The 18811-nt window shown below is 42.4% G+C and overlaps 1 protein-coding gene across 6 annotated transcripts in view; it reads right to left on the bottom strand.

Moving 5' to 3' along the window:
• Positions 1–18811, bottom strand: part of TBC1D1 (TBC1 domain family member 1) — a 182124-nt gene that overhangs the window by 144475 nt on the left and 18838 nt on the right. Inside the window, exon 1 of one of the 6 annotated variants that reach the window (XM_090035748.1) lies at positions 400–517. The exons of the other annotated variants lie outside the window; for them this stretch is intronic. Coding sequence (XP_089891874.1) covers positions 400–465 — 66 coding nt within the window. The 5' untranslated portion in view covers positions 466–517. Of the gene's footprint in view, positions 1–399; positions 518–18811 lie in introns of those variants that run through there. 6 annotated transcript variants of the gene reach the window in all.

Raw genomic sequence — 18811 nt, 5'->3', positions numbered from 1 at the left:
CATTCCATAGAAAAAGAAAAAAAAAAAATCAAAGAAAACCAAGATACTGAAACAATTAGACAAAAAACTCACACTAACCAAGTACACTGATTTTCTAGAATCTAACAAGCAATATATTTAGTTTCAGTGAAAATAGCAGTTCAATTAAGACAGAAGAAAATCTGTACAAGTGTATTGGGCTAGATCTCCAGGAATATAAATCAGCTCCACTGTTCTACTAATAAGTGGAGCTCCAGTAATTTACACCTGATCATATCGTAGCCCACAAGATGCAAAACATTTTTTGATTGGAAAGGACTTCCCTCTATTGCCACTAAAATCAGTGGCTCAGCTCCAATTATATCTTTATGAATATTAACTTTAACAAAGCAAGTAAAGATAAGAAAAGAAAAAAAATACCATGTTTTCCTTTTCCTTTCCAGAATCCACCTGAAGAAATCTTAATTTCTGTAATGTTGCCCTCATCCCAGACCTCTGTTTTAACCCTCAAGTAAATCAAACACTAGACCTTAAGCAGGATGAAGCTAACTCTTCCTGGACTGGTTTGTACACAACAGTTACCTCATTAAAATTAAAAGTGCATTCAGCTTCATTGACCAATCAGACCTCCGATTCTTTTCCATTGTCAGTCTTCATTTGATTAGGAGCTACACCATGCTCCTTCACCAGATATTTCCTGTGTAGTGATATATTCAGAATAGTTTTGGCAACATACCAAGATCATAGTTAACATATACAATAACCTACCCTATTTGTAAATACCTACACTATTTGTATTTTAATAGAATTATCTATTGCTTTGTTGTGTGACAGATTATTTTCCACTTCAAATATACTGGGGCTGAAATACTGAATGAATAATATTCCTTTGCATGTATACTTTACTTGCTGTTTCTCATTTCTGTCTCCTGCCTCCTTCAGTTTATTAACCCTTTAAATGCATCTCAAAAGTGTGGACTTCATAATCTGTGCAACATAGCGTCTCTGGCAGTATGTGAAGAAACCCCAAAAAGTTAGTATAACCTCTTCAAGAATGAGATTCAAATACTGTTCTTTATCACCCCAAAAAATCACCTCTCTGAATTTCAGGGGTTTTTTTGGTTTTTTTTTAAATGGAAGTGCATTTTCCCCAGTTTGATTATCACTAATGCTTTATCTTATTATTGCATAACCATGTATTGGAAAACAACTGTTAAAATGTAGCAAAGGAATGTGCCCCCACTGATCATCTATTCTTTTGATAAAGCTGAAACACTTCAAAGAATTCAAGCGCTGGATCTTATTTTAGTGCAAGATCCAACAGCATATTTCTGCCACATGTGCTAACTGCACTTCCATTTGTGTTAGAACAAAAGATTCCTTAACAATAGTCATCCGTTATCCCATAACCATGAATCCAAGCATGCATTTCAACTGAGTGATTCAACATAGGCTTTTTTAACCTCTTCCATGGTTGTTCCACCCTTTCACATTATACCCAAGCTAAACACTAATACATGCATTCAGTTTCACACATGTAAATCGCACAGAGCGAATAAGCAAGATTGTGTACTAGACCCTGATCCTAAAAAAATGTACACTTCCAAATGCAGCAGACTATTTAGCTAAATAAAAATAAAATACAATAAAATAAATATAATTCCATCTTTTTCTTAATAATAATTGTTCTTGATATTTTAACCAAATTCAAAAGATGATTATACAAATTCATGATCCAGCAGTGTGCATTAAAATGTAGTAGGTCTGTACCTTCAAAACACTTCCTGGGCTTCTATTTGCTGGAAACTGTAAGAGAAGAAGGTCAGAGAACAGAAATGTCTGGCTAAGCCCTACATAAATAAACACGCATCCGCTCTGCATGCATTCTATGCCACTGAGAGACACAAGATACTGGACTAGATGGACCTGTAGTTTGATCCTCTATGACATTTCTTATGTCCTAATCCTGACACCTGCTCCATACGGGTATACTCATAAGTGAAGTGGAGTCCTAGGCTGCGTCCCCATGAGCGAGAATGTGCAGCTTGTGGTGCCTCAAAGCATTTAGAGGCACCGCAAAATGCACATACCACATGTTAACATATTAATGTGCTTGGGGACAAAATTAGACACCAGGAAATCCCAGTATCTAAAAAACTGCACCAAAATAAAGTGGTACAGTGCACGTGGCAACAGCATGCAACGTCCAAAACCAGAGCCTGACCAGCAAGAGCCACACTGGCTGCCAACCAGGCTCTGCGTGCCTGGATCACCACCACTGCAGCCCCAGGAGGCCCCCAAGAAAGGCAGCCCAGGTGCTGGTCCCAGCCTCCCCTACGTCACCTGGGGTAATCTGCCACGTCACAGCATGCCCAGGGACAAGTAGCAGCAGTACAAATATGTGCTACTGCCATTTGTCCCTGGAAAACGCACGAGTGCACTCATGGGGACATGCCCCTAGAGTTCATCAGTCTCCAGACAGGGGCAAAAGTCAGCTTCTCTGGAGCAAACTAAGTGACTAGAATTGGAGTGACTTTGGTCTTAAACAATGATAAAGTGTTTTAAAAACAAGAAATGAACAGTTTCTTTGGTGCAACTGCCTCTGGGGTGGAATACAACGAAATGAGTTAGTTTGGAGTATTGAGAAATGGAGGTGCCAGTGAAACTTCTGTGGGATTTTAAGCAGGTACAATATCATTGCTTAACCTGCATTTAGTATCTTGAATTTGAATCTCATTACCCAAAAAATCCACTTCCTGGCTCTTACAGGGGCACTTCCTGTCACATCAAGAAGGGATATTTGACTAAGTTCTGATCTAGAGGTGTTTCATATGACTCTGAATAGATTAAAATCTTTTACTGCTCCATTGTAAACTCTGTAGTAAAGGTTATTTATTATATTATGCACTGGTATTCTTTTGTATTTTCTTAATTGCTTTTTTCAGCATATGTGTAGGACCAATTAGACTGCAGGGGCAGGCAATTATTTTGGGCAGAGGGCCACTTACTGAGTTTTAGCAAGCCATCAAGAGCCGCATGACAGGCAGCCCAGGGCAGATAAATATTAATTTTCTAAATTTTTTAGGGGCCCTGCGGGTCAGATAGAATGGCCTGGCAGGCCACATCTGACCCCCAGGCTGCATTTTGCCCACCCCTGAATTAGAGGAATTGAGAGGGACAGGACAGAGAATTTTGGCCTCAGTGCTTTCAGCAATGGCTATTGCTTATTGTTGGAAGAAGTATACAATTTTAAAAAAAATTAAGATTTCTAGATTTGACTTTTAGGCTAGATTATACAAATCAGATTATTAGATAAGAATTAGAATAAGATTAAAATTATTAGATTGGAATGAATCAAGATCTAATTGAATTTTGGAAGCCCTTAATTTTCACCTACTAAGAATGTGGCAGCCTGCCTGGGGACAATTTGTATAAAGCTTTAAACTTCTGACTGAAGCTTTCTTTAGTTTATGACTTAAGAAAGTCTGGGCTACTCTCTTGAGAGTGAGAAAAACAGATTTGTAGTTCAGAAGCAAGGATTGAACTCTGGAGGCATAAGAGTTCTCTTATTTGTACTGATTTTATATGGTTTGTTTGGAGTTTACAGACTGTTAAGGCTGCATAAAGGGAATGTGGCAAAAGCCTTTGTCAGTTTATCTTCAGAAGTTTAAAACCAGGAACCTGTTTTTAAATCAACAGTCTCAGAGAGGAACTTTTGTTGTGTTTATCCAGGCCTCCTATGAACTTCTCAGTCCCCAGGAACCATATATGGATACTCTGTTAGAATGCATAAAACTGAATTAGTCTTCAACAAACATGAAAAAGACTCTATATTAGGGCTATACGAAATTTTGCCAGGCGTTTCATTTTGAAGCTGTTTTGATACATTTCGAACTCAAAATGAAACAAAAGCCTTTGAAACAGCTTTGACACAAAACAACGGCACTGAAAATGTTTCAGTTTCCAAAGCCAGACTTAAATGGCTTCAGCGCCAGTCCCAGCCGGCAGCAACAGCCTCCTATCATCCGGTGCGGATCCGGGGGCCGCGCCTCCTGGGAGGATTCTGGCACAGCCCCCAGCCCTCTTGGGGGTGCAGCCCCCAGATCTGTGCACCAGATGACTGCCCACTGGGGCCAGCAGCAACACCAATCTTCCTGGCGCTTGGCACAGATGAAACCCAGCAATGGTCCCAGCCAGCAGCAGCCATCTCCTGTCACCTGGCAGGCACATCGGGGCCTGCCCACACCTCTGAGAGGCCTGCAGGGGTTGTGCTGGACTCCTCCTGGGGGTGCAGGCCCCCAATCTGCCTGCTGGACGACAGGAGGCTCCTGCCAGCGACAGCGCCTATCCTCCTGGAGCTGGATACAGGCTGCACAATGGTCCCAGCCAGCACCAGCAGCAGCCTTCTGTCATCTGGCAGGCAGATTGGGGGCCCGCTTGCACTCCTAGGAGGGCTATGGGGGCTGTGCTGGACTCCTTCCAGGGGTGTGGGCCCCGATGTGCCTGCTGTATCACAAGGGGCAAGTTCTGCTTTCTGGGGCCAGTGGCAGCACCAACCTTCCCAGCGCTGGAAAGACTGGTGCTGCCGCTGGCCCCAGACACAGAACCAGCTTCCTGTCATCCGACAGGGAGATGAGGGCCCACACCCCTAGGAGGAGTCTGGCACAGCTCTGCAGCCTTCCCGAAAGTGCAGACCCCCGGTTTGGTGGTCCAGATGACAGGAGGCTGCCGCTGCTGGCAAGTGCCATAAGTTTTGCTTGTCAACAGCTTGAGGTGCAGTTTCCCAGAAATCTCTGCACCTATCTCCTTGAAACTTGGTGGGCTTCATGCCCTCAGAAGGGGCTACCATCCCTGCAAGTTTCATCTGAATCGGGCAAGAAATTACAAAGTTATAGGCAGTTTCATGCTTCCCCGTTATAGCCTATGGGTGAAACGTTGAAACAGTTTCGATGAAATGAAACAGAACAGAATGAAACAAAATGAAACTCGACAACTGACTCCCAGGAAAGAGCAGACTTGCTAAATGGGTACTTTGCGTCAGTTTTCCATCAGCCCCATGGACAGGCCCTGTCCACTATGGGTCAGGGAGGCCCGGGCGAGGGAGATTCCTTGCCCTCCATCAAAGCTGACCTTGTGAAGGAACACCTCGACAGGCTGGATATCTTCAAGTCAGCCGGCCCTGATGGGCTACACCCAAGGGTACTCAGGGAGCTAGCAAGCATCATAGCTCAGCCCCTGGCATGGATCTTTGAGAGTTCTTGGTGCTCTGGTGAAGTGCCCGATGATTGGAAGAGGGCCAATGTCATACCTATCTTCAAGAAAGGGAGGAAAGTGGATCCAGCAAACTACAGGCCCATCAGCCTGACCTCTATCCTGGGGAAAGTCTTGGAAAAGATTATCAAGGAGGCCATCCTTAACAGATCAGCTGAAGGCAATATCCTGAGAGATACCCAGCATGGGTTTGTTGCAGGTAGGTCTTGCTCGACCAATCTCATTTCCTTTTATGACCAGGTGACTTATCACCTGGACAAAGGGGAAGAGATCGACGTCATATACCTCAACTTTAAAAAAGCCTTCTATCTGGTATCCCACGATCATCTCTCGGTTACACTGGCTAACTGTGGCCTTGATGTCACCACGATCCGCTGGCTGGGGAACTGGCTCTGCGGTAGGACCCAGAGGGTGGTGGTCAATGGGATCCAATTGTCTTGGTGTGCTGTGACCAGTGGGATCTCACAAGGCTCTGTCCTAGGGCCTATACTGTTTAACATCTACATCAACGATGCGGACATTGGTGTCAGAAGCAGATTGGCCAAGTTCGCCAATGACACAAAACTTTGGGGCAAAGCATCCACCCCAGAAGACAGGCGGGTGATCCAGGCTGACCTGGACTGGCTCAGCAAATAGGTGGATGAGAACCTGGTGGTGTTCAACACCAAAAAAATGCAAGGTTCTCCACCTTGGGAGGAAAAACCTGCACCATGCTTATAGGCTTGGTAGTGCTACGCTGGTTAGCACTACAGATGAAAGGCACTTGGGGGTCATGGTTGACCACAAGATGAATATAAGCCTTCAGTGCGATGCTGCAGCTAATTAAGCAAGAAAACACTGGCTTGCATCCACAGATGCTTCCAAGCAGATCCCGGGACGTCATTCTCCTGCTGTACTCAGCCTTGGTGAGGCCGCAGCTGGAGTACCAAGTCCAGTTTTGGGCTCCACAATTCAAAAAGGATGTGGAGAAGCTTGAGAGGGTGCAGAGGAGAGCCACGCACATGATCAGAGGTCAGGAAAACAGGCCTTATGATGAGAGGCTGAGAGCAATGGGGCTATTCAGCCTGGAAAAGCGCAGGCTCAGGGGTGATCTGGTGGCCACCTATAAGTTTATCAGGGGTGCTCATCAGGATCTGGGGGAATATCTGTTCACCAGAGCACTCCAAGGGATGACAAGATTGAACGGTTACAAACTCCACTATGACCAGTTCAGGCTGGACATAAGAAAGAACTTCTTCACTGTCCAAACCCCCAAAGTTTGGAACAGACTGCCAACTGAGGCGGTTCAAGCACCGACTCTGAATGCCTTCTAAAGACATTTGGATGCTTATCTTGCTGGGATCCTATGATCCCTGCTGACTTCCTGCCCCTGGGGCAGGGGGCTAGACTCAATGATCCTCCAGGGTCCCTTCCAGCCCAAGTGTCTATGAAATCGAAACAAAACACTGTTCCATTGAAATGTCGAAACAGAAGTCGAAGCAGAACGGTACTGTTTTGCACAGCCCTACTCTATATCCATTCAAATACAGACTAGGAGAATTCTCTCAACTTTTGCATCCCTGCAGAACTTCCACCAACGGCCTCCTGTTAGTAACTGGAAAAGTTACATGACAGTAAAAATGTAAGAGGAATAAAGAGAATGCAGTTTAGACACCTGAAATCTATTCTCCTGCTGATGAACACATGCAACTTACTACTAATTCTCAATACTGGGAATAAGTATCAGAGAGAGAATCAAGCCTTCAACATGCTGAAGTTTGAGATATTCCTACAGGTTTCCAAGACAATTTGGCTCTTAAGGGTTGGTAACTGGAAATGGGCTTATTGCATCAAGCCTATTTTGTGCCACCCTGATAGGTAATGTTTTCATGCTAATCAAATATCCAGCTAATGGAACTAAGAGACACTCCAGACCATGAACTGATACCAGACACCAGTCTGTTGAACAAGCACTGTTTTTGTCTATTTAATATTTATAAACAAACTATATTCTCCCACAAAATGTTTTCCTTTGCAATTTTAGCATTTTGCACCTAAAGGTACCTGCATTTTACTTCCTTTATCAAGCTAATTATAGAGCAGAAAAATCAGATAAACAAGGGCTGTGAAACTTTAAATATTTAAAAAGTAAGTATCTTTATACTGGTAAACAAAGTTCTTTGGGTAACTCTGATATCTTTTGTTAGACCAACTCAAATAGTTGGAAAAATTCTTCTTAGTAAGCCTTCAGGTATAAATACCCTTCATCAGGCATGCATTACTGTTACCATTTAGCATTACAGTTACCATTCAGTGCGGGACAGAGTCTGGCAGGAAAGGGAAGTGGCCTGATGCCCCAGGAAAGGGACATGGCCTCACCACTTGTTCCCTGTGCAAGCAGATGGCAGGAAAGAGGGAAGAGGGGACTAGTATCCCTTAAAGATGAAGCAAGCATTCAAAAAATAAGCTCTGCCTGTCTGTCTTAGCATATGGTTCTCCCTTCATTCCCCCTACATGCGCGCGTGCGTGCATGCACACACACACACACCCCGCTGCAGCCAGAATTGGGCAGCCACAAACTGGGAAGGCCGCTTACTGGCTGCTGCCACCCACAGTTTCACATGGGTGGTGGGGGTTGCCACCACCTCCTCCCCCCACCTGGTCAGAGCCAGCTTGCCTCTCTCTGGCCTTCTGCAGAATTACTCGGGGCAGCAGCACAGCACAGCTGGCAGCCAAGCCAGAGCAGGCTCCCCCACCACTTACGCAGACAGCAGCACAGATGGGAGAACTAGTGAGTACACAGGGCCAGTCCCCACCTGGGCTACAGCAGGGAAAGGTGCAGGGAGATGCTGCTGCTGAGCAGGGAAGGGGCAGGGGGGTGCCTGGCTCCACTTTGCAGCAAGTTCTGCTGAGGATGGGAAGGCATGAGAGATCTGCCCCACATGTGTAATATGTGTTATTCCTTAACCATTTAACCAGTATCATTAGAGGAGTTTAAAAAGGTAATTATTTAAATGATACTTACACCACTAGTTAACGCACTGATTTTTTAGTGCTTGTGTATATTTCTGAACCCACAAGGGTTGTCCAAAAGGACTGTTTTAGAAGCAAAGATTATTAAAATGGGACATATGAGACCAAGCATCTGATGCAAATCTCACTGGAAATTTGCCATCAACCATGAATCCAGCCTATATTCCTGTAAATCAAAGTAAGGAATGCCTCCGGTGGTAGAAAAAGTGTTCTAAACAACTTTTTGCCATGAGAACTCTCTTACATTTCCTCTGGACAGCCACTAAGTGGCACTTAAGCACTTCCTCTTAAGACATTAAAACCTACAACCTGTTGTGAAGGAGGGGAGGAGGGGAAAAAAAAAAAAATCAATCCAAAACATGAAGAGCTAGCCAATCTGGTATGTAATATCTGAAGTTTATATTCCGCTTTTATAGAATTCTCAAAAGCCTTGACTACATGAGAAAATGTTACTGAGTGAGATATTGTATTCTCCCACCCTCCGCTCACCCCCTAATTTCCCACCCTTCTTTGAGAATCTGAGGGCCTCATTTCAGTAAAACTTCACCCACAGTCATGATCTGTTGAGGCATGCACTAAAGCAAAAACACCCAATTGTCTCATAAGAAACTGAGCTGAAGCTATTTTTGTGAAGGGCAAACTAAAGAGGCCCTGACTTCTTGACACAACATTTAGAAATGCCTCAGAGTTAGATTTCAATTAGAGAAGCCTGTAGAGAGTGATCTTGTTTGTACTGGCAGACGCACACTAGAACAATTTTTAGCCACCAGCAGAGAAATAAAAATGATGAATGAAGTTAAGCTCTTCCTTAAAGTCCAGTATTTTATGGCTTCTGAGACAGATGCTATGCTTTCATTTGCATTTTAAATTAAAGACATAAACCTGGACTGTTTTGTAGCTGCAAAACCAAACTGTGTTAACTAATATAAAATTCTCCTAAATGTTTTTATTGCATTATAACTAATTTGTCATCCCATCTTAACAGCAATTCTGCTTCTTTGTTTAAAAAAAAGGTACTGTTTCATGAAAAATATTTTTTTTTAAAAAAGCAAATATACAAATTGGATATACTTCTCTGTGATGTAATCCATATGAAAGCATCTTGAACTGCTTAACTATCAATGGAAAAACAAGTTATAAAACAAATAAACTATATAAAAGTGTAATGGTAAGCTTGAGGCAGACAGGGTTCTTTGAGTAAATCCAGTATCTTTTATTAGACCAACTCAAATAGTTGGAAAAATTCTTCTCCAGTAAGCTTTTGGGCACAACACCCTTCATCAGGCTGAGGAAGCATCTTTAGACCCTCAACTGTGCAAACATTTCTACATACATTGATTTCACATTAAAGGAGTCCTCTTGACTTTAACAGACCTATTAATGTGTAGAGAATTAAGTATGCATATACATAATCTGCAGGATCAAACCACTGAAGTTAATATTTTTATGACAGTCTATAAACAAATAAACATCTCCAGATAAACTTCTCCAATTAATCCCAGGTTTAAGTGCAGGACTTACTAAAGACAAACTTCCTCCTTACATGTTAATTTCTGTGCTGAAATATGTGAAGGGTGCCGCAACAACAAAGTTTGGCGCCTGGGGCACAGCCCACTGAGGTAGCCCACCCTTTCCCCATGCACAGATCCAGGGAGTACATGCCCTCCCTCACTTGCTTGCTCAAGAGTGCACATAGTGGTGGGAGCCACCCTTCCCCCATCCCCGTGCCTCTCCCATCCCCCCCCCAAACAAGCCATTCACAGTTCCACTCTGTGCCCTGCCCTAGCTGGGCAGTGCCTGTTGGCGCCCCTTGGCTTCAGGGCCCAGGGCGGTCACCCCACTTGCCCCCTCCTTCCCCCCTTCCTTTGCTATGGCATTGTATGTGAAAGTACATTAGAGGCACGTCTTTCATTATGTGACCATACAACCAACATTAGATAGCATACTCTACAAGGTGACCCAACACATTTGACTGTGCAGTATTGCTGAGCGGAAGGAAGGTGGGTGTAGTGGCTAGTGCCAGGGAGAAGAGGCACAACCACACACACCCCCCCTTTGTGCCAATGACAGTAACGTCTAAGTAGGTATTATGACCCTGATGCTACTGGAACCATGTTAGCAGACCCAGAAGCCAGGTGTGTGTAGATACAATTGCATGTTTGGACCTATCTATATCCAGATACATAGGTCATTTTAAGAAGTATTTCTCCAAGTCTTGTCTGCAGCATGACGTCAATGGAGAGTGCAGAAAAGTAGGACCACAGAAAAAAACCCAAAACAAAAACAAAAAAACACAGCAGACCTTCACAGGGCAACAGAAACCATTATTTTTTATGATGCGGTTTATTATTCTTACTCACTTTGACATAAAGCAGGATGGGAGGTCATGCTGCTGAAATAAGTTTCTCAAATTATAAAATGCCTTCTCAGCTTTGCTCTTGCATTTAACTCATTAGTCAGACACAGCCCAGATCCAATGACCTTGGCACAGGGAAGGGTCATTCCCTCAGGCTTTTGCATGAATAGGCACCACTGTAAGGAGCACATAAAAGCAATCTGAGGAAGGTGGTCCATTTGGCTTGCTAGTATTAATTAGTTGCCTTGTTTTATTGTGTGCTTAGAGCTTATCCTATGAAGCCATTTATTAAAATAAAAAAATAATGAAATTGGTTACAAGTTTTATTCTGCCTATGTCCTCAATGATTCTGAACATTAACGCCATATGTTTGTTAAACTATTTCTGAGCAAGTTCAAAACATAGCTTTAGAAATAAATTGGTGAAGCATCACAAACAAAAATTAATGGATTTTATTTTTACATCATCATGATGGATCAGGCAAAATGAATTATTCCAGACCCTGGTCCTGCAGTTTGGTATATACAGCGAGACATCTACACATTGGGAGAAATTTCCCAGAGCAGCTCTCTGAAGGATGGCACTCTTGCTTCATCATCATCTGCTTTTGGCCAATGTTCTCTTTTAAACTATTAATTTTAAAATATTATTGTTTTAAAATAAACATGTTTTCTCTCAACTAGATTAGGCTATTTTTAGAGCTTTGTGAAGTGACAGTTGATACCTGAATTAGTCAAGGCTGAATATTTTTATAGAAACCTGTTTTGACTAGCCATATGTCTTTTCTCCTCTAAAAACTGATTTCAGAGACTTAAAAAACTCTGAAAATCATCATAAGAGGAATATCAAAAGAATTATAACCTCTTGTGATTTAATCTCACAAGTTTATTACAAACATGCTAAAAAAAATTAGTATCCGATTAATTTAAATTTTATGAATTCTTAATGCTTATAATTGTAGTCCAGACATGCATTTGTTCTCCTAAATGTGTTTCAGTCTTAAAATTAATTTTAGTAAGCCACAGCAAAGGGTAACTACAGGAAATGCAAGAGCCTCCCTTTATTAAAGTAGTCCTCTTCACAGAATCATACGTTCAGCTCAAATGCATATGGTGAGAGGATATTGCTGAAAAGAATTGGTCAGTATCACTTGCAAGGTTAATTCTGTGGTTTTTGCCTGTTTCATTATTACGTGTGTTACTACAGCATTCAGAAAGCTCACTCTGTTAGGGCACTGTGTCCTGCCAGGTGATGTACAAACATGCAGGTGGACACAATCTCTCACTGAAAGACCTTACAGTGTTCTTTAACTAGAGATGCAACAGAGGGAACATAAGGGCCTTTTGGGATTTCCAAAGTTTAAAATGTATTTTCCAAATTAAGTTACCCTTAAGCTAGGGATGTCAAACTCGCTTCATGCTCCAGACTCCGTGACAGCCCAAGGCAGGACTAGCCCCAGCCCTGTCACAAGGCAGGGCAGCAGCAGCAAAGGGAGGGCAATCAGCAATTTACCATGGTACTGACAACCAACCAAGTGGCTGCAGGCTGTGTTAGCCTTTGCTCACCCACCTGCCACCGACTGCCCTGTCCATTGGAGTGTAAGGATTCTGTGGCAGGCCGCTCCCCCTAGCCACATCCCTCAACCTCCAGTTGCTGGCTGGTAGCCCAACAGTCCAGATAGTGAAGCTTAGAAAACTGCAATTCCACCAAAACTCTCCCGCAAGGTAATAGAGTTTTGACCCATTGTCATCCACTTGTAATTTTTCTTGGTAAAGTAACAACTAAGCAAAGCAGGGAAAAAGATTCCTTTGGACAAGGCAATAAAAGAAATCAAGTACTAAAACATTAGTACTGGAGTGAACTTAAAAATTGCACCAAAAAACCGCAAAAAAAACCAAACAAAAAATAACAAAAAAACCAACAAAAAGCAGAAGCCTATTTTATTGCAACATAGTGGGGATGTATACATATGCACTTTACTGTTCAGTAGACTAATTTAATTTGCTGTGCAGTAAAGCATCATTGTCTACACATGTGCAGCAATTAGACTGGTGTAGACTAATTTACTACATGATTGGATAGTCCTGTCAGGCACAAGTACCATCTGACGGTTGAGTAAATTACTGCACTTAAATGCATGTGTAGATGGCGGTGTAGATCCAGATTAGTTTACTCCAGGTCAAACTGTGCTGGAGTTTATTCAGTTACCTCTATATACATGTAGACATGCCCAGTATGTCCTCTAGAGGTCAGTCTACCCGTAGCTCTGTAACATACTAACATATAACAAATTATATGTCAGCTTCTACAGAGAGAGAAAGCAGAGTAAAAGCTGTTATTCAGACCCTTTGATTTGCAAAGACAAGAACGAAAAAATACATTTACTAGGTGGTCATATTTTTATTATTATTTAGACATTAGTGTCCTTAGTATTCATTTGCTTGGTAGGTCAGGTTTACCTTCCACACAAAGGACAAAGTGTTCCGATTCTAAGACATTTAGGTAAAGGCACTGATAGCATCTGACACAACCATGTCTCCTGCTCTGCCACACGTGTATGACTGTGGAATCCAACATCAGATTCTATCATGCCTTACTGCCAGTGGAGAGGGAGCCTGGGATGGCATGAGAGGGTGCCAGAGCTGGGAGACCTGTCAGCTACAAGACTCCCAGCCATGGCAGCACATGGTGCACTGCCACACCTGGGAGGCCCACCAGCTGATGGCACTCCTAGCCACGGGGTCATACCTATGCTACGTATTCAAATTAAAGTTTGATAGAAAATAGCTACAGTTATACATTTTCCACCTTTAATTTTATAACTGTATGGATCTTTTTATGGTGTAATAATTACATTTTGCAAATTAACTGGTTTAAATTAATTGCACAATGAATGATGTAATTGCATAATATGTGCAACAGTGTAGAGAGGGCCTAAAGTCTGCGGCTTTCCCAATATTTTTGTACTTCATCTGTGTTGTCCTTACTGAAGCCATTTATCTTTGCAGAGCCTCCTGCCCATGCTCATCCCCAAAGTTCTTCTCACAGCATACCTTTCATAGTACAAGTTAACAATGACACTGACAGTAACAACTTATTCCTCAAGCCCCTTTGGGAACAGCGTCTGTACTCATCTGAGGAGTCCAACAGCTCTGGAGCACCAGTGGAATATTATTCTTCTCCCACCACATTGTTGTTTTCATCCTCTCTGTTTCAAGTAAACTATGTTCTCTGTTTTTTCTTCCAAAGTAGCCTCAATGAAAAAGCTCTTGCTTGAGGATACCCAAGGCATTGGGCTTGGTTAAGCAAACCTATCAAAACCCAAGGAGTCAAAGGAAGATTTCTACCTCAGACCTGCTTTAAATTGTGCCTGGCTATCCATTGGTCTTTGGGACCATCTGGCAAGCTTGGAAGCACTGAAAGCAAGCACTGAAACAGAATGGCCTTGCACTCCACAATTCAAGCTACCTTTCCTATTATGCTGAAATCTACAGAAAGGTGTCACTGGTTGTGTAATATGCTCTAGGTCAGAAATTTCCCCATGTAAAATGAATATTCAGAAGTCGGTTAGCGGCCCTGTGGCTTAGCCGCAAAAACAGGGGACTGAACTTAATAACTCTGGAGGTCTCCTCTAATCTTATGTGGTTAAATTATACTCCTCACTTCAAACTGAGTTTTAAAACTAAATATCAAAATTGGTTCTGATGTGTAAGACTTACAGAATATCTGATTTTAGAAACAGATATAAATCATAAATACCTGTACACTACTCCGGAACTTGAATGATTTTCTTTTTATATGCAAAAGTGAATGCAAATGTTTTCTCTTTGCTGACCTCTTCTGTTTGACTTCTTCAAACTTCTTCTGCTTGACTTCTGATTAGTTTTCTTTTTTTGTAATTGCATATTGTAGCTTACTGCATTTAGAGCATGCAGGCTTTTGGAACACACCATCAAAAAGCACGCTGCAAAAGAGATTGTGGAGTGTGTGCTCATTCTTTTCCTGCACCCATTTCCCCCATCCTCCAGGACCAAAATGGATTGAGAAACTGCATTTCATTACATAGTGGTGCAACCAACATTTCCAGAAAAAAACCCTCATAAATAATTTATTGCACAATGACTTTTCGGAAACAAACTCACTCAAAGTATTTCAGATAACTTCAAAAACAACCCATACAGATATACTGAACCTATTAAGACCTGTATGCAGAAAATTCCAGTGAGATTTTTGGTACAAGCAACACAAATTTCCTTGCCCAGAAGTAAGGAGAATGAAAGAAGGAAAAGTATGCAACGATTGACAGCATCTAGGAAGTGAAAAAAAATTCCTCTAGAGGAGTCCTTTAAGGCCACACATGACCTCCAATAACCTAAGAGGGAAAAAAAATGAAATATAGACAAGCACTGCTCATAGTGTGGTAGATGAATGCTACCTTCCATACAAGAACAGCCTAGAGGTTATTGTGCTAGCCTGGGTTTCAGAAGATCCAAGCTCAATTTCCTCCTCAGCACACAAGCTTCCTGGGGCCCCTAGAAGGAGGGACTGGAATCCAACTCTCCCAAACCAGTGCCCTAGTCACTTTGGGTGCCTATACAGGTACTCTGGGGTGGGGTGGGGAAAGGGGACATTCAACAAACTTTAAAGTGCCCCACCACCATTTTGAAATGTGGGCAGCTGAATACTAGAGACACTGAACATGCTGGCGCATTTCAATTAAAATGTTCCAATGTGTTCTAATCAGAATGCATTGGAACCCTTTGGACCTGGCCCATGGACATGGGTTTCAGCAGCATTCAGGAGCTGGGGACACCTTCTGTGAGCAGTCTCTTGGTAATGCAGCAGGGAGAAGGGCAGATCATGGGCACTCTCCCCATCCTGCCATCCCAGCGTCGGTCATCCCAGCCTGCAGCCAGAAAAGGTTGCCTACCGCTGCCTTAGAACATGGGTGCAGGCTTGGAATCATTTTGAGATGCAGGCCTATATTCTTTTGTGGATCTGGGCCTCAGTCTCTTCACTGTTCTGCTCTGCATTAGTAAAATAGAAGTAGCAGTTCTACAGTGTGTGTATGGCCGGGGGGGGCTGCAGGAAGAAGGGAAAGGGGTTTTGTAACAATAAATGCCTTAAGATTATGAGGAGCTTAGATACTCTATAATGGGTTGCCTGGGTTGAGATGAGTGGTTCTCAATCTTTTTAGATACAAGGCACCTCTGGATAGACTTGAGGAATCCCTCAGAATATGCCAGCTCTAAGGTTTTCTTCTTTTTTGACTACAGAAAAATAGAGCAGTTTTTCTGTTGCAAAAATACTCAGAAAGAACACAACTATGGATTTTTATTTGAATTTTCTGGATTTATCCTGTAAATTGTGTTTACAAACCTAATAATGCTAACACTGTGTAGCACCCCCTAAAGGATTTTAACACACTCCAGTGTGTTGGGGCAGCCTCATAAGCGGCTCTGTTTAACCTGTCTCAGGGTAGGTGCTGGCCTTGATAAACTGCTAGCTTCAGAACTCTGAGGCTCAACCACAGGAAAAGCTAAATGCTCGCCATCATAAAAATGACTCTGAAACACGGGTGTAAAGAACACTTCTGTAATCTCAGTTCCACACGTCTCTATTTCTGATGTACAAAATTCTCTACAATAATAGTGAACGAACAACAAATTACAACGGACTTTGACTCCAAAATGAGGGTCGAGACAGAGAAGTACATTGACGTCATCTATTACGTGGCTCTCTCAAGTTTAAAACTCTTCAGACCAAGCTATTTGCTCTTATCCCAAACGATGTTCCCTCCATCACAAAACACCTAATGACCATCCAACATAAAGGACTTTCTTGTATGCTGCAGGGCAGGGAAAGGGTGACAGTCTGAGGTCAGACCAAGCAGTGCTTCCAGTGTCCCAGTCAGCAAGACAGTAGAAGAAACGTTTCTATGCCTGACAATGAAGAATGAGTCTCATAGCCTATAACATTGTCCCTGGCTCCAACCCAGGCATTGGACTGAAGATTCTTCTCTGCAGCCAATCAGATGGTGATTAAGGACTGGTCAACAACCACCCAGCCACCACCTCTAAAGATATAGATACAATCTTGGCCCTGCTGAAACCTCCATCGATTACAATAGGGCCAACGTTTCATGCAGAATTCTCAAGAACCTACTTCAGACCAGGGATGTCTAACTGGTGACCTGTGGACTGCATGCAGCCAGCAATGGGTTAAGTTTCAGCTCCCAGGCTTCTTCTCAGCTACCAGTACTCACACTCTGGCTGCAACACCAGGGACACTGGGCTCCCCCTCCCTCCTTCAGCTGCTGCTTGCTGCTCCCACCCCAGAGGGCAGAGTATTGTGGCACATGGAGCAGAGCGCGAGTTGGGAACTATTCAGTGGGAAGAGTGCAGCCCCAAGCAGAGTAGGTGCTACCACAACCATACTCCATACCTAAACAGACTCGGTATCAACCAACTCAGTGAGAAGCCAGTTCACTCTGTGACAAGGAGCTACTACAAACCTACACATCACATAACATATGTAGATAGATATACCTAGATCCTATGTTCTAAAAGTTAGGGTTGAATTTTTAACCTCAACCACATTCAACTTTAAATAGCCAACTCTATAGCTACACACATATGTACGTTAAATACATTCCAATTTCCACATGGCTCTTAATCTGTTTTCCTCAATTTCCAATAAATCTCTCAAAGTTTACATTTCTAAGTCAAAAATCAGTGGCATCAGCTTGAAATTTATAAGCAACGATGCAAAAATACAATAGCATATGCCTATGATGAAGGAAGGCAAAAAAACTATGTACAAAAAAAAACAAGCAGAGAAACAACATTACAGCCAATGAAGTTTATATTAATCTAACCAAGAGCATCCAGTCACAGATGCTGGTTTTAATCTTTCTAGGTTTCTCAGAAATAACACTACATAAAAAGAAGATTACTTAAAGTGTTTAAAATTGCTTTGTACGAGTCCTTTTAATAATAAGATGCTCATGGAGCCTGCTCAGAGACTAATGCCCAAAATAAGTTGCACAATAATCCTCTGCCAGGAGACTAAACCTAACAAATGCTTTGGAGTTCACTGGGCTTTTGCAATTCCTTTTATAGATGAATAATGCAAACCTCACCAGCTCCAGGCCCCAACTCTCTGGCAGATAGTTAAGTGTTGATCATTTGACACCAGTGTGCTGCATTATATAATCCCGCTCAAGTCAGGTGAAGTACAACTCATAACAAAGTGTACTGTATTGTAAGTAATACAACATAATATACATCAGTGTGCATGCTATACACTATGGTATGTTTAGAATGCAGAATGCCTAAAAAAAGCAGTTCTAGAGTGATGTTATAGGCATGATGTTCCAGGAATTATGGGAGAGAAGGATGTTTTGAGGGTGATATTTTTATTAGATTGACTGCATGGTTGGAATAAAGTTAGACAAGTTTTTGAATGCAAGATAGTCAAAAGCATATCTAACTTCATTCCAACCATGTAGTTGGTTCAGAAAAAGATATCATCCCCAAGAAAACCTTGCCTCTCATATAACAAGCAGTTTGGCCAAATAAGCATTTAGACAACGTAACTGAAAGAAATACACCTTCTAAGAAATAATAATAAAAAACTTCAAACAAACTTGCCAAAAGGCTATTATTGCTGTACACTGAGCAGCAAAAGAACAGAAACAACTGTTCAAATTGTAAAAACCACACATTATTAAAAAAAGATGTTCGCCATCCATGTCCACTGTGAGACTAACCTGGCATAAGGAAAACCAACAGAATTTTGCCATGGACTTCAATAAAGAGAAGGGTCAGATGTCTAACTAGTGAATTTTGTGCCCTGGGTTGGGGCATGAGGGTGTGTGCCGTGCCAAGCAACTAAAAGCACCTATGGGAGCAGGGGTACAAGCAAGGGAGGGCAACTGTTGCTGGCTTCCTGCCTTGCAGGGACAGGGCCAGCTCCCTGCGTACTGATACGAGAACGTTTAGCACGGAAATGCCCTTTTCTGTATTTTGTCTATCCAAGGGTTGCATGCTCAATACATATGGAGGGTCCAAGTGCAGGCCTTAGACTGTTTAGCAGTGAAAAACATGCCTTTAAACAGTCTGAGGATCTGCTTCACTAACTCTGGATGGAGATGAGACCGCTCTTGTTACCATCTATCACCAAATGCAATGT

This window comes from Crocodylus siamensis, chromosome 2 (genome assembly GCF_052110815.1).
Source record: "Crocodylus siamensis isolate JL-2025a chromosome 2, ASM5211081v1, whole genome shotgun sequence".
Classification (NCBI taxonomy): Eukaryota; Metazoa; Chordata; order Crocodylia; family Crocodylidae; genus Crocodylus; species Crocodylus siamensis.
Note: the sequence above shows the minus strand (reverse complement) of the source record. Positions and strands in the feature narration are given on the sequence as shown.